Source organism: Engystomops pustulosus, chromosome 6 (genome assembly GCF_040894005.1).
Source record: "Engystomops pustulosus chromosome 6, aEngPut4.maternal, whole genome shotgun sequence".
NCBI lineage: Eukaryota > Metazoa > Chordata > Amphibia > Anura > Leptodactylidae > Engystomops > Engystomops pustulosus.
The window spans coordinates 159799695-159823511 of record NC_092416.1 but is presented as its reverse complement, the minus strand read 5'-3'; the positions used below and the strand labels follow the sequence as shown (position 1 = coordinate 159823511).

At 43.4% G+C, this 23817-nt stretch overlaps 1 protein-coding gene across 3 annotated transcripts in view; it reads left to right on the top strand.

The window, feature by feature from the left end:
• RPRD1B (regulation of nuclear pre-mRNA domain containing 1B) overlaps window positions 1–21882 on the top strand; it is a 47830-nt gene extending 25948 nt beyond the window's left edge. For 2 of the 3 annotated variants that reach the window (XM_072112084.1, XM_072112082.1), the window contains exons 4-7: window positions 8169–8278; window positions 13871–13997; window positions 14177–14367; window positions 18816–21882. In XM_072112084.1, coding sequence (XP_071968185.1) covers window positions 8169–8278; window positions 13871–13997; window positions 14177–14367; window positions 18816–18965 — 578 coding nt within the window. In that variant the 3' untranslated portion in view covers window positions 18966–21882. The remainder of the gene's footprint in view (window positions 1–8168; window positions 8279–13870; window positions 13998–14176; window positions 14368–18815) is intronic. The other variant, XM_072112083.1, reaches the window with a different exon arrangement.
• The last annotated feature ends 1935 nt before the right edge of the window (window positions 21883–23817 follow it).

Genomic DNA, 23817 nt, shown 5'->3' with positions numbered 1-23817 from the left:
ATTCTATTTTGCTCATTTTCACGTTGACAATATACTTCAGTATAGTTGTATTACTGTATATTGTATAAGTTATCAGTTTACATTTTTTAAAAATATGAAAATTAAAAATTACATTTAAATCGCCCTTTCCCAAAAACTTATATAAAAAATCAAATGCAATCCTAAAAATGTTGGATATCTCTGTTCATCTCCGTGGGGTAAGATTGTGCTGGCAGAATGTACTTTTATTGGAGCTGTGTATGGCTATGGATGGTGCTTTTGGTAGTTGGAAACTTTGGCGCAGTTACCCGGAATTGCACTAATGCATAGAAAGAATCTGTTTTCTGTGATAATTTCAGCAAGGGGTCACTGAAAAAATGGAGAACCTATTCTGAGGATAGATGATTTTAATTTTGCAGCAGGAGAAGGCAGTCCAATACCCATGTGTCAGAGATCAGTGAATTCACTCACTTGACAGTCTAATGTGTGTCGCTTTTCCTCTCTCTGAAGTTGGCCCCCTCCTTGGAGACGGTGACCCGTGTATCGGCACCGTTCCTTTGTGCATCTTGCCTGACATTATAAATTCCTCCGGATGCATAATGTATTTGTAATCCCCGCATTATGTTTTCCCTCTGTCCATGACATGCCGATTCCAAGCACGGGAGGGAAATCTCTGAAGGAAGAAGAGGTCACACAGCCGCAGCGTATGGCCGCCTCCAGGGAGTCGCGCGGAAGTATTACAAATGTGATCCTGTTATTGTGCTTTTTGATGCAAACTGAAGGAGATTGAAATAAGCATAGCCTAAAACGGTGGGGGGTGCAAAGGGAAGGAGCGTATGGAGCGGAAATCTGTGTATTATGTTTACTAGCTGTGGCCGTCTTTCTAGTAGAGAAGAAAATCGTACCTATTAAGGGTATGTTCATACAAGCCAGATACATGGCTGGAAAATCTGGCTGTGGATCCCATGGCAGGTGACCAAAGCCGGGCCTTGAGTGTCTGCCACATTTAATGGGGGCTATGCACCCCAATTAGTTACACTCAATGGCTCTAGTCAGTGTCCCCCCTCTAGTGATGTCGGCGCTAAAATTACAGTAAAAAAGAAGCCTCTATCACTGCCTCCTATTAAAACAATGGGGCAGATTTACTTACCCGGTCCATTCGCGATCCACCGGCGCGTTCTCTGCAGTGGCTTCGGGGCTTCCGGCGATTTCACGAAGGCAGTTCCTCCGACGTCCACCAGGTGACGCTGCTGCACTGAAGTCTGCCGAAGTTCACAATCCGTTGCTGGGTGCAGGTAAGCGCGTGTCCAGTGACACTTTTTTTTTTTTTTTTTTTTTTTTTTTTTTTTTAAATCCAGCTTTTTCTACGAATCCATCAGGTTTTTGTTTGGCCGCCCCCCCATTTCCGTTGCGTGCATGCCGGCGCCGATGCGCCACAATCCGATCGCGTGCGCCAAAAACCCGGGGAAAATCGTCGCAAATTGGAAATATACGGGTAACCCGCCGTAAATACGCGATTCAGTCCTTTAGTAAATGACCTCCAATGAGTTGATGAGAACTATGCCTTGTATCATGCCTCAGTAATTCCTCCTGGAAATGGAATTCACAATTGGGCACAAACTTTCCTTTTGTCAGTGCCTCTTGGTCCTATGCAGTATAACGCTTATGGTGTTGGTCGGCGTATGACCAAAGGGTATGGAACTATTCAGTTGTCACTTTTTAAGAGCTTCCCAAAGAAAAATGAAAGAACAGTTTAGAATTTTGTGGTGAGGTATACAAGTATGTACAGAAACAGATTGGACAGGTCATCTGGGACTTTTTGCATTTTGATGTATTGACTAGAATTCGACACTGACCCATTGTAGTAACTCTGGGATATTTATATTAAGATGCAAGCGCTGCCCATCTGTGTTGCCGGATACTTCAGGACGCTTTGGCCTTCTAATATATCTGGCGTCCGGCTGCACTTGTGTACAATTCTGTGCCAGGTGTAGAATTGCGCTATTACCTGCGCCCGTTCAAGCCTTAAAGGGCACGGGCAACAGCAAGTGCACAGGGCAGGGATGCCCTATGGCAACAGGCAGGCCCTCTCCATACCCCTCTATCCCCAGCTGGCATGGAGGTGGTGTGAAGGGAGAAATAATGCCAATTCCTGATGGTTTACGAGTTATTGGGATTACAGTGACTGTACGCTTAAAAATTGGCCTTTGTATTTGGCCTCCCTCAGTGGGTTTTTTGTGGTTAATTTTTTCCACCCTTACTTGCAATGCTCCATGAAACTACGGTAGCAGCATGCTCTACTTTTGTAAGTGTCGCGTGTGAAAAATACCCCATCAAAGTCAATAGGATCACATCGCTGCACAATATCATGGCTTCAGTGCTATGCGTGTTCCACTGTTGCATAGCTATATAAAACGCATAGGACATTCATCAGGTTTTTTTTTATGTAAAGAAAAAATAAACACATTAAAAACAATCAAGTCGTACAGGGCTATTTCGGAGACTAAGGCCCATAAGGACCTGTGGGTGTCTTGGTGTCCCTAATTGCTCTGACAGGTTCCCTTTAAGTGGCTTATCTGTTGCCTATAGGCTATGCAACCATAGAAGTAGCAGTCATACAAAAATCTTTGATGGTCCCATAATTCCACAGGGCACTGAAAGAATAATAGAGTTTATTAATTCCACAAAGGAAAAGTACACTCACCGGCCACTTTATTAGGTACACCTGTCCAACTGCTCGTTAACACTTAATTTCTAATCAGCCAATCACATGGCGGCAACTCAGTGCATTTAGGCATGTAGACATGGTCAAGACAATCTCCTGCAGTTCACACCGAGCATCAGTATGGGGAAGAAAGGTGATTTGAGTGCCTTTGAACGTGACATGGTTGTTGGTTGTTGGTAGCTCCTTTCAGCTAAGAACAGGAAAGTGAGGCTACAATTTGCACAAGCTCGTCGAAATTGGACAGTAGAAGATTGGAAAAACGTTGCCTGGTCTGATGAGTCTCGATTTCTGCTGTGACATTCGGATGGTAGGGTCAGAATTTGGCGCCAACAACATGAAAGCATGGATCCATCCTGCCTTGTATCAACGGTTCGGGCTAGTGGTGGTGGTGTCATGGTGTGGGGAATATTTTCTTGGCACTCTTTCGGCCCCTTGGTACCAATTGAGCATTGTTGCAACACCACAGCCTACCTGAGTATTGTTGCTGACCATGTCCATCCCTTTATGAGCACAATGTACCCAACATCTGATGGCTACTTTCAGCAGGATAATGCGCCATGTCATAAAGCTGGAATCATCTCAGACTGGTTTCTTGAACATGACAATGAGGTCACTGGACTCAAATGGCCTCCACAGTCACCAGATCTCAATCCAATAGAGCATCTTTGGGATGTGGTGGAACAGGAGATTCGCATCATGGATGTGCAGCCGACAAATCTGCGGCAACTGTGTGATGCCATCATGTCAATATGGACCAAAATCTCTGAGGAGCTTCCAGCACCTTGTTGTATCTATGCCACGAAGAATTGAGGCAGTTCTGAAGGCAAAAGGGGGTCCAACCCGTTACTAGCATGGTGTACCTAATAGTGGCCGGTGAGTGTATATAATAACTGAGCAGATGTGTCTTGGAAACATAATGTCTTCCATCTTTCCAATCTTTCTAGTGCAGGTCTGAGAATGTATAGTAGAATGATAAAGGGCTTGACTGATGCGGTCATCACCAGAATCACATTAATACTAAAAGCAAAAAAAAAGCTGGGTGCATTCCCATATGTTATACTAAAAATTCCTGTCAGAATGTGCTCCACAAATAACCCTTTCACCTCCCCCACTGTTATTGTAATGGGGACCTGTGGGAGCGGGCACTTCTATCTGTGGGCTCTGAGGAATGTTCTGTCATGACTAAATTTAGCGGGGTTTCTCACCGCCCCTGCATGTCTGCCTGGTGATAACAGCTGTGTGGACATGTGGCCTGGCATGAGAAACCTGTCGAAATCACCATGTGCTAAGTTCACGTACAGAGAGACTAAAATGGACATTGGGGGATTTCCAGCTTGTCAGCGAGAGCAGACCATCCAATGTCTGTAGTAATCCATGAAGGTTTCCTGACAGATCCCCCACATTGTGACCCTCATGCAAGTTTCAGGGATGGGAAGGCACATTGTTCAATCTTCACCTCCATTCATTTTCAATGGAAAGTTAGAAGCTGCCATTCTTATAACCTGCACCTCAAAGAAAAAAAACACAGAATAGCAGCAGAACTGTGAAAAATGGATTTATATTCCAGGATTGTAGCTTCACTAAGTGCAGTGGTGGTCTGTAGTCCTCACACTGCTTCATAGTCTCTTCCATCTGATACGAGTAAAAGTTGTAGATGTGGAGTCGGTCGGTTCAGAGGCCTAAGAGCACAGCAGTGTGAGGACGAAGGACACTCCCTCATTGCACTTGGACTGTGTTAAAACAATCCTAGAATATAAATGTACAGTCCTCCTGCTACTATCACAAAGGACTACTACTGTAGTCCAGGACCACTGCCGAACACAGTCTAGTTTTGTGTGGTCAATACTGCCAACACATTCCCTTTTAAAGGGAACCTGTCACCCCGTTTTTTTATACACCCCCATAGGCACTTGTGTGTACATTCCCAAACCGTTTTCTATAAACTCTGCCTCTTTTAGTTTTAAAGATTAACTTTTAACTTTTTAAAAGAGTATTTGTAAAAACTGTTTGGGAATGTACATAGGGCATGGGGTAGGATTAAAAAGGGGTCCTGGTGACCGGTTCCCTTTAAGATTTCCAAATCTCTAAGGTGACCTCTTTATTATGCAAGTTTAAGGTTTTACACTTGTTGTGATAACTTGCTCTGCCTAAAAATCTGTAATTTAGTGACCCTAATCTCTCAGTAGTGCAGCCTCAGATTTATTGGCATCGCAGGCGAGCAAAAAAAAAAAAAAAAAAAGTTTAATCTTTCTGGCCTTTTTCATAGTCGTCTTTTTCTTTAGCTAAATTTTTAATTCCCGGTCTTGGCAGAAGCAGGTATTATACTTTTCTTTAAAGTTCTTTGGATCTCCCGCCTACCTCCCCTCTCCACGCCATCGCCACCAGCATCCTGTATGGGTTTCCCGCTGACTTAAAAAGAAAACCGATTAAAAAGAGCCTTTTTTTTCCTCCTGAATTACAGCTCCTGAACGCTGCACTGGTAATTTATAATATACTAACCACAACATTAAATGGTAATTCATCGCAAAGCGTCCACTTTTAATCACAGTTTTTGATAAATGGGCAGGTGACTATTGTATCGGCCTCCGAAATCCCTATTCAGATGCGATCAGCACTTTTAGGTCAAGGCGGTTCCCATCCTCCGAATTACGACGGCACCACCTTAATCTCTTACAGCAGGTCTTATCCACAGGACAAAAAAATATAAATGTGTTGGCTGGCGCTGTGTGTATAAAGGCAGTGACTCGGGGGTTAGTGGCGCATTGTGCTCCCCGCAGTTATTTTATAGCTTGTATAATTAGCGGTCTCATCGTTCAGGTAGGTCTCTGTGATGGAGAGTGCACGGGGGCGTCCTGCTGCTCGATAGAAGGCTGCGCGGCTCTGCCGTGCTTCTAGTTGCTGAGCTTGCACTGTCCCATAATGTAGGGCGCAAAATGACTCCTGCGGAGATTAACGGGTGTGGGGGTGCTCCCGCTCTTTACTCGAGCAAATGAGCTTAAAGGTGCACAGGGAAATTAGCGTAGGAGAATCCGTTTCTAGGAACCTCTTCATATTCCGAAGCTTTTCACTGGGTTCTCTAGGGACTTGTTAATGTGAATTTAATCTCCTCCACTACTCAGGCCTCCTCCGTCCAGGATATCATTTCGCTGAATGATTTTTTTTAATTATACATTTTGTATTGGGGAAAATTACAATTTTTTTTTTTTTTAATAAAAGTAATGTAAAGATGAATGGGTAATTTAATCTTTTAAAAAAATATACAAAATAATGAAATTTTATTCTAGATCACTTGGACATTTCTGTGTATAAATAGCGCATAGAACATACTGGTTGAACATGGGGCTAATCCCAAAAGAATTCTCTAAATGACCTTGTCCGTTTTCAGCATTTAACACCCATTTGGGGTGTTTGGACTTTAATGCAACAGGATCACAATGCCCTTCCTCTTCTGGAACAGGTAAAAACTGGTCAGGTGGGCAAGATTCAAGTTACCAGCCAAAGGTTGGGGCCAGCAACTACAGATTAAATGAAATCTGCCACCAGGATAAAGGATTGTAAACCAAGCACACTGATATACTGGTGTGTGCCCCCCTCTGGCTGGATCAGCTTGTCTTTTAGCTTCTTGGGACCTAATTTGAAAATGATTCAAAAAGAACCAGAGGCGCTCCAGGCTTCATTAACAGCTATGGAGCCTGAAGCCTCTGACTCATTTGCATAATATGGAATTTAAAAATAAGGGCATAATAGGATAAAAGAAGAGCATATCCTACCTGAGGGGGCACACACCCGTATGTTAGTGTACTTGGCTTACAAGCCTTCATCCTGGAGGTAGATGTCATATAAGGTCAGGTCTAGTTGGGCTCATTCACAAAAGTACAAAAGAGAAATGATATTCAACAAACCTGAATGCTCGTCTTTGCAAGGAACTACCAACCACTTGGAACCTCCCAGTAGGGGAAGATACAATTTTACTACCAGGGGTGCAGACGGATGAGGCGCACACTCTACTTAGGGTACATTCAGATGAATGCCCTGGCCGAGGCCGGGGCGAACATACAGCTGTGCGCAGGACAGAGGAGGAGTAAACGCTGTTCACCCCTCCCTTCTCCATTGAGTACATGTATGACCCCGTAACCCGGCCAAATATAGGGCACGCCCCCTATATATTTCTCCATGCATGTTCGCAGTGCGGTGACGTGTGCATCAAACCTGAAGTTGTCTACACTAGGACGCCGTTAACATGTGCACAAATGTAACAGGTATTGCTTTGTATTACTATGAAGGAGGAGAGGAGGGTTGGTGATTTGGGAGAGTGGATCACTATTAATAGAGGCCACATAATGCATACCTCCATCACCCCTGAGGAAGTCACCCGAGTGAGAAAAAACGCGTGGGGTTTGTCTCTCCTACACCTGTCCCTAGTTCTGACCTGCCATATTCAAGACGACATAGGTGGAATCTATAATAAGTGAAGCTGAAAGAGGCGATTGACTTCATTGTAGGGAAAAACTTGCTGTATTGCTCAAGAAAGGCATCCAGAGCCTCCTGAGCTTCAACATTTATCCCACCATCCTAACCTGCTGTGGCACATCTGTGATCGGGGTGCAGCCCTCCTCCCTGGGTGAGCGTGACTTTCTAAACCTTCTAGTACATATCAGACTTGCCAGACTTCTCCGATATTTCAGTGGCTAATGTCGCTATTATATTGGTGTGAACATACTAATTACTCATATATATTTTCATGGGGAAATGTCAACATTGTGGAGGTGTGAAAATAATGAGCAATTATTATTTAGCTGCACTTCTAGGGGGATTCTCAAGCTGAGACCAAGCAGAGGCAGTGGATTTAGTAGATGCTGCTCATATTCGCTGTCAGCAGTTAAAGGGACCTGTGTGGTTGCAGAACACGCATAATAGGTGGAAATTAATTTAAAATTACCCTGAATGATTTTCTAGGGACCTCTGATCCCGGAAAGTTTGTCACTACAAATTCTTCTTAGAAATCTTACACTTAAATTTCGGCTCCCATGTAAGTGAACCTGTTCTGGCGCATGCGCAGTGATCAGATAAGGCTGCAGTAAGCGCGTCTGCCTTCACTGCACATGTGTCAGGAGAAGGGAACTGCTTTCCTTTTAGGTGGCCATTTTTTTTTTTTTTTTTTAAACTCAGTAGCGGCTGCCACTATGTGAATATCTTTTGGGTGATGCCCACCTTATATATTTTGTGGGGGTTTATCAGGGTCCTAATTTGGGAAGACACTATACTTACAAAACTGGATGGCATCCGACCCTGATGTGAGCCTACAGTGGCGAGTTTCTGTATGTTTTACCCACCTTTGCCCCTAAAAAGTGTTATCTCATATGTAGTAGGGTTATACATGTCTTTTTCTAAATTAATGTCAACATAATATAATACGAAGAATATATGTTGTATATTAATGATGTTTTTATTTTATTTTTCTCAGTGACTGAAGAGAAGGTATCGTTAAAGCGCAGTTTCCAGCAGGTCCAAGAGGAGGAAGACGATTATCCTGGAAGCTACTCCCCCAGGGACCCTTCAACGGGTCCTCTACTGGTATGTCCTCCCTCATCTCCTAACACCCTGTAATGAAACGCAGGGCCCGGGCTCATTAACCCCAGTTGCTCCCATATGTTGCTGTCAGCAGAGACATTAGTTTATCTGCCAAGTGTTTCTTGTGTGGAAGCTGCGGCTGTGGCCATACAAGGACATTGTCACCTCTGTCCTAATTAGGAGAACAATCCTACCATCTAGATTATACATTATGGAGGAGCAGGTAGCCATAGCTTCAGGTCAATGTGCTAGATGCTATCTTGACCTGCAATGAGGCTCTATTCAGACTGCACAATTTGATGCAGTTTATTTTTTTGGAGCATAATATCTATGATTTGATTCCTCTATATTATGTCAATGGTTTTGAGTTAGTTCAAATAAAACCAAATAGGAGGTTTCTGCTGTTGAATTAGTCAATTCAAGGCAGAGCATCACAAAAAAATCAAGAACGAGGATTACAGGGTCCACCTTTTGACAACTTTTTGGCCCAGTCCTGGTTGCATCCCCTACAACTATGATTGATCCTGCGGATCAAGTACTGATTTTTGATAGAAAATTAAAAAGCAATCTATACCCTATACTGAATATCCATTTCCTTTTATAGAGAATTTATCAGCAGTTTTGACCATGCAAAACGTCAGTGTTGGGTAGAATCCCTGGAGACCTGCATCTGTGTGTGATGTTTGTAGCAGCAGTCCAGTTACAAAACTGGAATATAAATGACTTTTTCACATTCCTATTGCTTCTATTAACACATACACAAAGATATGGTTACACTGATCTCCAGGGACAATACCTAGAACTGTCTGCAGCTTTTAATGGTCACTACTACTGAGAGACTCCACCTCTGGATGTCTCTATGTAAGTAGATTTTTGGGCTGCACACTACATTTAGTTGGCAGGTTATAGGGTCCCTTGTGTTATATGTAGGCTGCTCATTTCTTGTTTTTAGCCTTTGTGCTCTGGTTTTCCTCTAACAACCTGTCTGGATGATGTATTTTTATCCATTTTTTTTTAATGTCTTTTGTGTATATACAAGCCTTTTGGACCCACGTATATCGCACAGCTCAGATTCTGACTTACTGGAAACAAGATCCTCATAATGAGATGTTTAAACAAAACCTCTTCAGACATCAGACCCACTGCCAGCGATATAAATATATATGTTTTGGCTCATTTTTCTCCCCCAACATTCCTTTTAGTATAAACAGTGTGAAGAGCCTTTTTAGGGTCAGCCTCGCGGAGAGGAGCTGTCATGTTACATGTAGGTTGGTGGTGAGATAAGCTGTGTGTAGGTGGAGGAGGATCTCTGTAGTCCATCACGCCGGCTCTGCAGCCTGTCCTGTGTCTCCTTGGACGCGGCTTCCAGATAAACTGCAGGTTTATTTCACTAAATGCAGTACAAATACATTTTTACTAAAGACAGGTTATAGAAGTCCATTACACCTGCAGTGCAAATCTGCAATTCTGATTTCTCGAAGCATTTGCATTACAATATAATTGTGTGTTATAACTTGCCTTGCCTCCTGACAGAATCCTCTGTGTAGTCTGAGGGGTTGGGCTTTGGTTTGGATGCAGTTAAAAAAAAATGTGACTTCTCTGTGCTGAAGACTCCTCAGCTCTCAGCCCCCACCTTTATGCTCCTGTACAGCAAGCCGTGATGTGGGGGTGTACCGAAAATTTTGTCGGAATATAGACACAGATAGATAGATAAACTAAGTGCTTATCCACACAGGAAAGTCTTGGAGTTGTTACTTTTGGCAGTCATGAAAATAGAATCTGTCCTTGTTTTCTATGCTCCGAGCAACGTCCCCATTTTTATTAGTGCACCGTACAAATTATATCATAAAAAAGGGGAACGTGGTAAGGGCTGAACTGTTTGTGTAACCAGACTAATTGAAGAGAAGATGCAGAATAAGTCAGAGGGTGCGAAAACAGAAGGCAAACAGCCCACCGAAGAGCGCAGGAGGCAGGCGCCTTCCTCTACGGAGCCGCAATATTGCACTTTAGTGGGAAGTAAACAGATGGAGTTTATGGAGCGGGGACGGAGTGAATACAACTTTGTGAGAGTGACGGCCATAAACCAGGACCATACTGGAGAGACATCAGATTGATGCAGGGGAATAATACCGGAGATAAATATCCGGCTGCGGAGCTTTTATAGGATAAGGCACTTTTAATGATCATGCAGAAACTTGAAACGACCCAGAGTTATAGGCGGAGTATGGCTCGGAGCTTCGCACGACGTGACTCTTCTTGGTTTTCAGAAGAGTAAAAGCGAAATTACGTAGAAAAGATGGAGTTAAAATTGCAGCACAAAGTCCTGGAGCACATAGTCACACATGCTACAAAGCTGCAACATTACAGGCTGTATCCCAGGGCTGCTGTCTTTCAGCTATGCAGTTCTATTACCAGTGGAACAGGTTCCTAAAGGGAACCTGTCATCCGGATGTTACATTTTAACCTAAGGACAGGTTCCAATAGCATTTGTAATAATGATTGCAAAAAAATTATTTTATAGCCCAGCTTCACCGTTCCTGTAGGCTTTATTATAGTGTGTTAAAGTTTACCTGGATTACTGACAGATACCGCCAACGGGTCAGAGGGTCGTCCGCTTCCACGGACTTGGTCCCTGTCTCATCGGGTAATCCACCCACCCACCTCCTCCGCCATCCTTCCCTCCTTTTTCTCCGCCATCCTTCCCTCCTTTTTCTCTGCCATCCTTCCCTCCTCTTCCTCCGCCATCCTTCCCTCCTCTTCCTCCGCCATCCTTCCCTCCTCTTCCTCCGCCATCCTTCCCTCCTCTTCCTCCGCCATCCTTCCCTCCTCTTCCTCCGCCATCCTTCCCTCCTCTTCCTCCGCCATCCTTCCCTCCTCTTCCTCCGCCATCCTTCCCTCCTCTTCCTCCGCCATCCTTCCCTCCTCACTCATCCCCCCTCCCTCCCCATGCCTACCACAGCAAGCAAATCTCGCCCTTGTACAGTCAGCTTTTATATGTCTTGTGCAAGGAGCAGTGAGGATGGATTGCAACTGGACGAGTGAAGCAACGCATGTACAGCAAGAGTACTGATGTGGCGACCCATCTTGACTTCTCCATGTGCCTAATAAATATGAGGATCTGAGGAGGGAGGAAGACTCCCAGAGTCAGTCGCATTTCTCTCCGACTTGTAGGAGCAGTAGACATATTTGATGTGTATGTTCAGTATTTCCAGCTCTTCGTCAGGCATAGACATCCCTACTCTGAGCTGCTGCTGATTTGTGGGTTACATCGGGACTAATAAAGTAAGATTAATTACCTGTCAAACGGCGAAATAAAAAAGACTACATGCTGCGCTGAGCACAAAGCAGCTGGGTCCTGCTCTCCTTTCACTACTGACCCTCCAGATACCGCGGCTCTAGTGTCTCCATTCTTTCACTAACTCCACTACATCCTCTATACTGTCACATTGTGTAGTTTATTCTTTTTACCAAAGGTTGATGCTAAATATGGGCTAGGAGGGCATGGCCTTTAGTGTAACTAACTGCATTTTACATTGATGGACACTTTATTTCATGAGAACCTGTTTAATTCTACACATAGTCCTATCTGCAGGCAGCATGTTATAGAGCAGGAGGAGCTTTCCATATTGTACATAGTGTCCTATCTGCAGGCAGCATGTTACAGAGCAGGAGGAGCTTTCCATATTGTACATAGTACTCATAGATTTTGTATAATGATAAAACCAGGACAGTACACCCCTTACAGAGTTTTAACCTGTCATCAGGTCTGTGTCACTAGTCTTGTCACTACTACCTGTTGGAGCAGCTCACAAGGATCCCATCCCAGCCTTTATCTAGTCATTTCATACATTATTCATTGTAAAATCAGCTATTCTTTATCATGTAAATGAGGCTGGTCACATGGTCAGGGGCAGTGATGTCACCCCTGTTACCCCTCCCCTCTCCTCCCCTCCCCCTGCTCATGTCTGTGTGTAATGTATAGTAAAGCATTGCTAGTGTGCTGCATCTGCTGACATGCTGCATCTTCCTAATATACAGGTGAGAGACACAGACATCAGCTACACATGAATCTGACATGTTCTGCTGTAACATGGCTGCCTGGAGCTGCTGTATCTCTCCTATACACACACACATGCACACACAGGCTGCAGGGGGTGTGGCCACCAGCACCAGGAAGCACATGGAGGAGCCATTACACCATTATACCTCACTCCTATACACATGACTGACAGCCTGTATAATGGTGTATCTCATACACACAGGCTGCAGGGGGCGTGGCCACCAGCACCAGGAAGCACATCATTATACAGCCTCACATCATTATACAGGCTGTCAGCCATGCACTGGGGGTGTGGCTGTGCCTCCCACTCATGAATAAGCTGGACAGCTTGAATATGCTAATGACTCATTGGACATTTCACAGGTCATTTGCATACAGCTTTAGGACCTCATTGCTTAGGCTTACAGGCATGTAGAGGGACAATGAAGGGATAGAGGCAATGCTCTCTAATGGCAGTGTATGAAAATATATTTAGTTTAGGGGGTTATTTTGCATGACGGGTTCTCTTTAAGAAAGAATGTGATATTATCAGGATTTAATAAAATAGCCACTACTCACTACTCGCTCCATTATGGATGGAAAAGTGTTTAAAATTGATAGATATCCATAGACTGCATGAAATACTGATGGCAGCAGCAACTTCTCTGTCCTCTTCTGCTTTGTCAGGTGTCTCGCTTTACGGCCGGGCTGTGAAATCTCTAAGCTAAGCTATCAACTCCGGCTTCAGCTTTTTTTTTTTTTTTTTTTTTTTTTTTTTTTTTTTATTTGGACCCCGACTCGAACCTCTGATTAAACTCTGATAGTTTTGACAACCTGATTAAGACCATTTAATCAAGTTTTGACACCTTGGATTGATAGAACATAGTGTATATACATGTAGCTATAATTTCTCATGTTTCCTATAAAAATACGTTGGCAACAATTACATTTAGTAGATTATAGTTGCTGATGCAGATTACGACTCTGCAACTTTGCTTTATGCATTAGGGGCAGATACTTGTCAATCAAGCTGTGTCAGGTGGGCAACAGCCAGCGGAGCGCCTCCCCCAGGACACTTCTCCTGTTTCTGGCTAATTTTGGAGCTATGTTTCCTTTCCATGGCTGTCGGCTGTTTGTAACAAGTAAAACTTCAGTAAATTTGCCAGACACCAATTAAACACTCCCGGCAGAGGAATCGGTGTCAAAACCGATGATGCGTCTGCGGTGTTAAAGTTCCTCGTTTCATCATAAAATGTGTTGATGGAAGGCGTTTGGGTGGAAAAAAAATAGCTTGTACATGTAAAATGATAAAAATGTAAATGATCTATAGCGGTGACAAAATGCAAGTTTTTGCCCGAGATAAAATGGTTTAAATAATACATCACGGCTTTGAGCGCCGCTCGTGTAGACCTCATTAGAGGCGCCGTTTCAGGCAGTGAGTTTTAGCCAGATTTAACATGCAATTTATTATAGTCTTTTTATGAATAATTAAGTAGTTGGCGCTTCCTCTCTCCGCCATATCTTTTATCCCATGTACTTTTTTTGGTTTCTTGTAGACGGAGGATCTCATTAAGGCTCTGCAGGATCTGGAGAACGCCGCTTCTGGAGATGCTGCAGTTAGGCAGAAGATTGCATCGCTCCCTCAGGAAGTCCAGGATGTTTCCTTACTGGAGAAGATCACAGGTAGGACCTTCTGTCTCATTTGGATCTCTCTGCACACTTGGCGACGGCCCCAGCTTTGTAGATGTCTGGCCTGTGCGAGGCAGGAGCATTGCCACACTACAGAGATATCATCTCCAAACCTTTTGGGCAGTGTAAAATAATTATGAACGTCCTGGTAATTTTGTCCGTACGTTTTACAGATAAAGAGGCAGCCGAGCGTCTCTCCAAGACGGTAGATGAGGCCTGCCTCCTGCTGGCGGAGTATAACGGAAGGCTGGCGGCGGAACTGGACGATCGGAGGCAACTGGCGCGGATGTTAATGGAATACACACAGAGCCAGAAAGAGACCCTAAGCAACAAGGAGAAGAAGCTGGAGGTACGAACACATCTGGTAAATCTAATAACCAGGTTATGCGCTATTCATACAGGATTAGGTTTTGGGTCAGGTTTAATAGTGATTTTCTTTGGGGAAAAATGGACACAAACAAATCTCATAAAACAAATTCTCCTGGATTTGTGATTGAATCCACGACAGATGCTCCAAATAAAGCCTGTAACACAGATGAGGCCATGTGAACATGTGCTCTGCTATGTACAGGAAAACAGCTTGAAAGGGAAACTGCCAGCGTATTTGACTATGCAAAGCAGACTGCAGACAGTTGGGTATTGGCCCTGGAGATCTGTGTAATTTTATTCCTTTTGTTATTAGAAGTAGAACCTCTTGTCTGTAGTTTTACATGGTCCCTTTTAATAGGTTTTTATTAAAGGAAGTCTACCACCAGGATGATGGATTGTAAACCAAGCACACTGACATGGTGTGTGCCCCCTCTGGCAGGATGTACTCTTCTTTGAGCATCTTATGCCTTTGTTTTTACAAAAAAAGTTTAAAAAATTATGCAAATGAGCCTGAGGGGCTCAAAGTTCCATTAATATACATGGAAGCAGGAGCCCTTCAGGATCTTTTCTATAATTTTTAAGGCTTTTTTTGTAAAAACAAGGGCATAAAAAGCTAAAAGAAGAACAGATCCTGCCAGAGGGGGCACACACCAGTATGTCCGTGTGCTTGGTTTACACACCTTTATCCTGGTGGTGGATTTCCTTTAAGAATATTGCTTGTTTTCACTCCTGTAGATGCTTCTCTCTACACCGTAGGCTTGTTTGTTCAATGAAGAGAAACCTGTCGGAGAAGCAGCCTGCTGCCTGGGTGTAATATCTTTTATCTGTCTTCTCTTAAGTGAATAAAATATGTACATATCAGACTAACTAGCTGTGTTTCTAATCACTTGGGAGAAGGCACATAAGAGAATACTCACTTATACCTCAGGCTGCTTCTCTTATCGATTTCTCTGCAGTGAATAAACTATCTTGAGCCAAACTAGAGGTTGCGAAAACGGCAACTAGATTTTCTATTAAATCCTGACTAGGACTGACGTAAGCTTCGTACATATGTAATGGCTTTTAGTGGTATTACAGCTTGATCCCTTTAAAAGCTGACACAGACACTGCACAATGTGCTTTATCTGTTTTTGAAGTACCGCAGGCCTTTTTCAATTTAAAATTAGGGCGTTTGTCCTTAAAACACCTTTAAATAGACTATAATGTTCTATAATTGTAACTTAAACACCAAATGGGATGTGTTAATTCCATAATGGGAATGTTAAAGCTTCGCATTGGGCACAATGGTGAACTGGACAAGCTAAAAGGTTAATATTAACATGGGCAATGCGACTAGGACATCGGAAGCTTTGGGTAGGGATGGCAGCTATCACAAATGTTGTGTTTTCCACACTATGGCACCAGTGAAACCTCCTTGGACATACAGGCGGTCCCCTACTTAAGGACACCCGACTTACAGACAACCCATAGTTACAGACAGACCCCTCTGACCTCTGGTGAAGTTTTCTGGATCTTACTATAGTCCCAGACTGTAATGATCAGCTGTAAGGTGTCTGTAATGAAGCTTTATTGATAATCCTTGGTCCCATTACAGCAAAAAATGTTTAAACTCCAAATGTCACTGGGGCCAAAAAATTTTTTTGCCTGTATCTACAATTATTAAATATACAGTTTCGACTTACATACAAATTCAACTTAAGAACAGACCTCCGGACCCTATCTTGTACGTAACCCGGGGACTGACTGTATATTTCTTTTCATCAAGCAAACATCCACTAAAACATCCTCTCCTTTAAAGCATAACCCTCACTTGAGGTCATTTTTAATATTGTGTGGGGGAGGCGGGAAAAAACTTTCTAAATCATTTTGTGAATAAAATCAAGCTACTCCCTCCCATAGAGACGCATATTCCAGCCTGTAGAGTATGTGTTTTTGAAGGCTGCTTAAACTCACATCTAATATCCCTGTATTTGTTCAAACAGCTTTGAGAAGGGAGGATTAACCCTTTTACTTTCAGCTTGATGTATGAATATAGTTGTCATAGCATACTACAACCAAGGAGAGAGCAGGAAGGGTTACCACCCACAGCTGTGTAAACAGCAGTAGAGGAGAGAGACCCCCCTTCAATCCTGTAGACAGATTTGCAGTATCAACGTAGGAATATCATTGTCACTAAGTATCACTTTACAAACTAACGGGAATTTCTAAATGACGTATACTCTATTAGAAAAATGTTCTCAATGCTCTGCCACAAAATATGGAAAATAATCCGAAAGGACGGTTACGCTATAAGGTAGAAGCAGATGTTAAACATTTGCATGTAAATTCAGGCCCTGGTAAACATATGAGGATATTGGAGTGACGAGTCTGTATAGATGTGCGATGCTCTGCAGATCAGCCTGGCACTGTGTACATATACAGCAGAGCGGCTCTGGGTCATCGCTTGGCCCGGGGGACTCTCCGCTAAGCACAGTCTGTAACCTCGGCTCCCTGCGGACCATGAGACATTGATAAGATGACAAGTGGTGGGAAAGCTGGAGGTTTGTTTGCCCGGTCTGACTAATCCAGAAGGCATCACGAAGGAGGCGGTGGATTCCCTGTCATCTTATTAACCGTTTGAAGGCTAATTTTTTTTTGTATTGGAATATAACAGAAAGGCAGAAATAACAGAAAGGCATTTTTTACTTTATCCCATCTTGGAAAACATATTTGCATATTTCCCAAAATCTCCTAGTGGAAAATCATTGGCTGTAAGTCATTGGCTCTACATGCTGCAGACGTGGCCTTAAATGGCAGCGACTCCATGAATAAAACTGCAAGCAGTCAAAAATATTGGCCCTGGAGACTTGCATAATCATGGTATTAGTAGCAGCAGGACTGTGAGAAATGCATTCAGATTCTACAATTGCAGCTGGACTTGCACCGGGGGATGTGTCCTCACACTGCTGTGCTCTTCGCTTTCTATATTGAGCTGCTCCATAGCCCCCTCCTTTCTGCAATGAAGAAAAAAAGAGACGCTACAGCAGCCCCTCAGAATAAAGGGGAGTGACTGTAAAACAGCTCAGTACAGAGAGCTAAGAGCACAGCAGTGTGAGGATCAGCTCTGACAAATTTGTCTGTCTGTATTTGGGCAGAGGTAATGTAACCAGACTTGGGACCCCAGCTAGATATGTTCATGCTTGTTGTTTGGTGACCCGACAAGTCACACTTTGCCTTCTCTTGTTATATTGGGCCCATTATCTCATCAGATGCAGAATGAACTCTCATTCACCTCGGCCTCTTCCCGTCTGTCCCCCTGCCAGGCACACATCGTGCTACCATAGCACATACCTAGCTTCATTGGCAGGCGCACAGGCACAGCAGACCCCAGGCGTTCAGAGAGTCTCATCCATCAATGTTTTACCTGTATTTAGCTGCCGTCATTAAAATTCCTCTTCTCCACCTCAAAAATTCTCCCCGTACAATTCCACAAGCGAAGCTTTTTGCCTGCAAATCTACAATTTCCATTAATTCATTGGTGATGATCATGGAGGTTATGTAGAGTTCTGTTGATCATCTGCTAAAGGTTAGGGGGATTAGAGGAAGATGCATCATCCCCAAATGTTTACACACATTTTGGCTACCATAGGCGAAATTGAGTGATATTTTTTAGGCAACGTCCAAAGAGGCCGAATTCTTATGTCCTAGGACTTGCCATGAGTGAGGCCTGGAGGGATCACATGGATCTATGGCTGATGGTTTCCCACAAGTCACATGTCTGACAATGTATCTTCACACAGAACAGATACATTATGAATTTGGAAATGGTAATAATAAAAAAAAAAATCCATAATTATTCTAGCAGGTAGGCGGATGAGGATTCTCAGAAATGCCGTTTTAGTAGCTGCATCACAAAATTACTTTTTATTTGTACCCTGTGTGGATGCCCACAAAAAATTGTCTGAAAGCATATGCATATAATTTTTTTTCTCCCCCATGTATTTGTATTTTGTGGGTTTTTTTCAGGTTTTTTTTTTATATAGCTTTTAAATGGTAATAAGATTAAAAAACCAACCCCCTGTATGGACAAGCTACTAATAAAGCCTGTCTAGGTGTGGGTATTATCCCCCCCCCCCCCCCCAGAAATGAATAGTACTGATAATAAAAGTAAACTTTGCAGTATACTTAAGTAACACATCTTTTCTGTGCCGTTTTTTCTGCTTCTTTGCCCTGTAGCTGATCTGCACTATTCATTTCTAATCTTTTGTTTTGCTACACATTAACATTTGCCCCTTCTTCTTTTCTGGGCCCCTTGTTGTCTGATTGTATTAAACCTGCATCATGTACAGTATTTACCATTATATCTGAAAAACATATACCCATCCAGGCCATAAAGATGTAAAATTTTGATGTTTATTATTATTTTTTTTTTGTAACCCTTTCTCCGTTTTCACGTCTCTACAGGAGTACAAGCAGAAGCTAGCGCGAGTCACGCAGGTACGAAAGGAGCTGAAGTCCCACATACAGAGTCTACCCGACCTCTCGCTGCTCCCCAACGTTACAGGCGGGCTGGCGCCTCTTCCTTCCGCTGGCGATCTCTTCTCCACCGATTAGGACGTCTTTGTCCCGTTACGTCTTCAGTAGTCGCCAGTGTAGGGGGAGGAGTGCGCCATAGTTCAGAGAGACTGGACCTTCATGTGTGTGAGATTCCATGTACTGACTGCAGGCACCATCGTAGTACAGGCCGTCTAGTCCTCATCTTCCTGATGCCCCATGTAGTGTCTGCAGCTGATGGACAGTGCCGAGAAGACTGGGTTGGGTTTATCATCTTCCCGCTGTGGTTTGGGTTTTTTTTTGCTTTGTTTTTTTTTTAATTTTAATAGAAAGACTTGTTTCGGAGCGTGTGCAGATTGTGCTTCTTTATCAGCTTTCTCCGGGCAGCTTAACATTTCGTGTGTCTTTGGAAAGATCGGCTAGTTTTTCTGTAATGGACGGGAGCCGTATGCAATATAGTTTGTGTCATTTCAGAATCCATTGTGTCCTACTAATTGTGTTGGGAGCGTCTTATAAGAAGACACAGTGTGAAAATGTACTTTTATATATGACATCTTCCAGACTGGGCTGTTTCTTCGGTCGCCATCCCCCTTCCCCTTCCTTGTACTACTACCCTTTCATACCTGCTTTAGCTATGACTCTCCAAGGCCGCACTAGAACAAAAGGATTGGGCATGTTGATGTCCTTACATCCAACATCTACCTCAGGGGAGAGTCCGTCACATTATTGCTGTGGATTGTAGCACGAATTTTAGTTTCAGTCGCAGTAAAGTTTTGGGTAGAAAACCGCAAATAACCTAAATAACACTTGTGAATCTCGAACCGTGTGATGACTGCATTTCACAGACAGTCTACACTGCAGAGGACTGGACTGTGTACATTGTAGTGATAGATAATGTAAGGAGTCCCTTCTTCCCTGCTGTATTCATAAGTAGTCCCTTCTTCCCTGCTCTAATCATGGTTCCAGGTCGGCACGGCTGCAGTTTTATGGGTAAGTAGGGACTCCTTGCATCATATATCACTATGATGCTCCGTGGTCGGTCTATGAAATCTGTCCACCACAGTGATTCACGAACCTACTAGGGTCATGTACCTCCGGTGTAAAGTTATGCTAGACGGTATAATTGTTGGCCTCAATAATGCCAAAATATCTGTGTTTTTGCATAATTTTTGGGCACAAGTCCCTTTGTCGTCTAAAAGTATTGATAAACGTGGCGCAAAGCATGACACATTGATTTATAATCGATACTAATAAAGATCTATTTAGGTTCCATGTGACATGTCAGGTCATGGTCGTGTTTATCCGGTGTCTTAAGATATAGAAAATTGCGGCTTCTTTCTTGCACAATCCACACAACAGATGTTATATTGTACCCCAGCTCGGCCCGAGTCACTACAGTAGACACAACGTATGGACCTGGAGAACTGTTTGTTTCATGGAGGTTACAATATATTGCGCCATAAGAGACGGCTGCGGCGCCTGAAAGGGAGGTTCTCCATATTTATAGATGGCGATCAATGGATCGTATGGTGCTACATGTCATCCACAGGAAATAAAGTCATTCACATAGGATGAAAAACGTTCACTTCATCACCCATCGGGAAAGATTTGTGAACCAAGGTGCTGTACCCACGCATTACTGGGAGAATTAAGCTGCAGTAGAGGGAGAAGACTCCTCTACTAGTAGTGTCTATGCTGCTGTGTCGTGTTGGGGATTCGGGTAGGGTAGCAATCACACAAGTATTGAAAGATCTCATAGTGGTCACCAATGTTTATGGTATAAAGTGGACCTGTCCCTTATTCAGATGTGTTTTAGTAAATATCTGCCCTGAAATGTTGTGTTGTCCCCCTGTTATTCCTCCTGGAAAGGTGACTCAGGGTGTTTCCAGTTGGGGGTCATATGTTTGAACCTATCAAGTCCTCTCTTACACCTCCAAGAGGTGTAAAGGAGAATTACAAGTATTTAATCTGGAGCAGAAGGAGGCCCTATTTCAAGTCCACCATTGAATGTTGTGCATTATTGAAGATTTATATTAATCAAAGATCGCCACAATATGTTGCTTGATTTTTTTCCTTCGTATACGTTTATAGCAGCCACAGCTCTGTGACCCCAGGCTCTAAATGCCATGAATAGGTTTAAAGGCAATGTTCTCCACCAGGGGCATTTATTTTATTATTGAATCAATTATGGGGTAGAATAATTTTCCCAATGGGTTCTTTCTCTTCTCTTCCGTAGATGCTTCTTCTCACACTCACTGGTTTCCGCTGTGCAGATAGATCAGTCAGAGAAGCTACCAGGCATCTCAGTGTTTATCACTTATCTGACTTATGGGTTAGAAACTCTCATTTTAGCTGCATTATGTAATTGAGTGTTTCTAACCACTTTGGAGAATACAGATCTCACAAAATCCTCAAATAACTGCTTCTCTTATGGATTTATCAGCATAAGGGGACAGCCATTCTATAGTAAACATGATAAGAAACCTCTACAGATGAAAACCTTGAAAAGATTTCAATGAGAAACAGTTGAGGACATTTTTGTTTACATCACAAGAGATGTAATAAAAATGGAATATGAACTACATATTGCTCCCTCTAGTGGTGGCTGTAGGTATGCAATAGCTACAGTTTTAAAGGACATTTACCACCAGGATGAAAGCCCGTAAGCAAATGAGAATGAGGGGCTTTAGGCTTTAACACCTATGGAGCCTGGAGCCCCTCAGTCTCATTTGCATACAGTCCTTCATCCTGGTGGTAATGCCCTTTGAAACTACTCCCATGCAGGTTCTTTATATGGTGGTATATCAATGAATCAACACTTAATTTTGGACTAACACTGTACGAAATGCACTCTAAGGTGACCCTCCTGGTGAGTAATTATTCTGTCTGGTGCAAATAAAATATATTTGTTGCAAAATGATGTTGGTTGGTAAGGGAAACCAACCATTTTATTTTTTAATAAATGTTCTCCATTCGGCTCCTCCTTTCTTCACTTCACATGGAACTGGTTTAATATAGATACTAAGAACCGTTACATCCTATCCTATAGACCAGTGATGGCTAACCTATGGCACTGGTGCCAGAGGCGGCACTCGGAGCCCTTTCTGTGGGCACTCAGGCCATCACCAGAGATGTCTCCAGGAATCTTCCTGCAGTCCCAGACAGCCCAGGACTTGCTGTGCAGAGAGATATTAAAGTGACAGCGCTACCTGGGACTATTTTCTGCTTTATTGGTGTCCTCAGGTGCTGGTATCAATGAAAACTGTGACAGAGAAGGGAGTATAAATCACAAATTACATTTCTGTGTTGGCACTTTGCGATAAATAAGCGGGTCTTTGTTGTAGTTTGGGCACTCGGTCTCTAAAAGGTTCGCCATCACTGCTATAGACCATCACACATTCCTCTTGTGTGTCTTGTGGGGTATGTAAAGTCAAAGTAAGAAGGAAGGCAAAGCTCTGACTCTGACGTTAGAGCATATTCAGGTGTCGTCCACTTTCAGGTAATAATTAATATTGTTTGTGTAGTGAAAAATGCAGTTATTGTTTAAAAAAAGATCCCTGGTCATGTGATGTCACACTGGTGCCTGGCTCATTATATCACAGAGAGTAATCAGAGATGTATGACATCAAATGACCCGGGATAGAACAAGCCCGTGCAACTGTGTGGCATCACATGACCAGAGATTTAACAAGCCCTGCAACAAGCCCTGCACCTGTGTGGAATCACATGACCAGGGGTATAACGAGCCATGCACCTGTGTGGCATCACGTGACCAGGGATATAACGAGCTGTGCACCTGTGTGGCATCACATGACCAGGGATATAAGGAGCTGTGCACCTGTGTGACATCACATGACCAGGTGTATAACGAGCTGTGCACCTGTGTGGCATCACATGACCAGGGATATAACGAGCTGTGCACCTGTGTGGCATCACATGACCAGGGATATAACGAGCTGTGCACCTGTGTGGCATCACATGACCAGGTATATAACGAGCCCGTGCACCTGTGTGACATCACATGACCAGGGATATAACGAGCTGTGCATCTGTGTGACATCACATGACCAGGGATATAAGGAGCTGTGCACCTGTGTGGCATCACTGGCCAGGGATATAACGAGCTGTGCATCTGTGTGACATCACATCACCAGGGATATAAGGAGCTGTGCACCTGTGTGACATCACATGACCAGGGATAAAACGAGCCGTGCACCTGTGTTCTTATCCACAGTAAGTAAACAATGAAGGCTCCCCTCGAATGAAAGCGAGCAGAGAATCTAGAAAATCTAGAAAGCTTTGAGGAATTGATACAGAAAGTATATTGGAGAATTGTATAATTTATTTACTACACAAACAATATCCCTTTAATGTTACAATATTGAATGGTAAAAAAGAGGGTTACAATCAAAGAGATTGGGCAGCACGGTGGCTTTGTGATTACAGCAATAATACAGCATTTCATAGATCTAATTCCGACGTGTCTCTATCAGTCCTGCTGTACACAATTTCGGTTGACCCTGGTTTCCGACCATGGATCTTCTGGCTTGGGGTCAGCAGCCATCTTACCTGATGCTTTGGAGCTGAGCTCTTTTTTGCTCTCTGCTTCTAGCCCTCCCCCTGCATTCCAGGAGGAGCTCACACTGATACACACTGACTTCCTGCCTGCAAGGCGCAACAGCTAGAGGAGAGCTACAAGCTACAGGCAGATAAGTTCTTTATCCAGGATGGGGAGGCACATCCGATCTCACAGTCTTTGTGGCAGAACAGTGATGCTGCCGAGCTGTGCATGTAATATGCATCTCATGAATTTTATCGTCTCATCTCTGATCCGTCTCATCTGTCTTTCTATGTATCAGATACGAGTAGAATGTTCAGAAGCTTAAATAAAAGTGTAGATAAACCTGTGCAC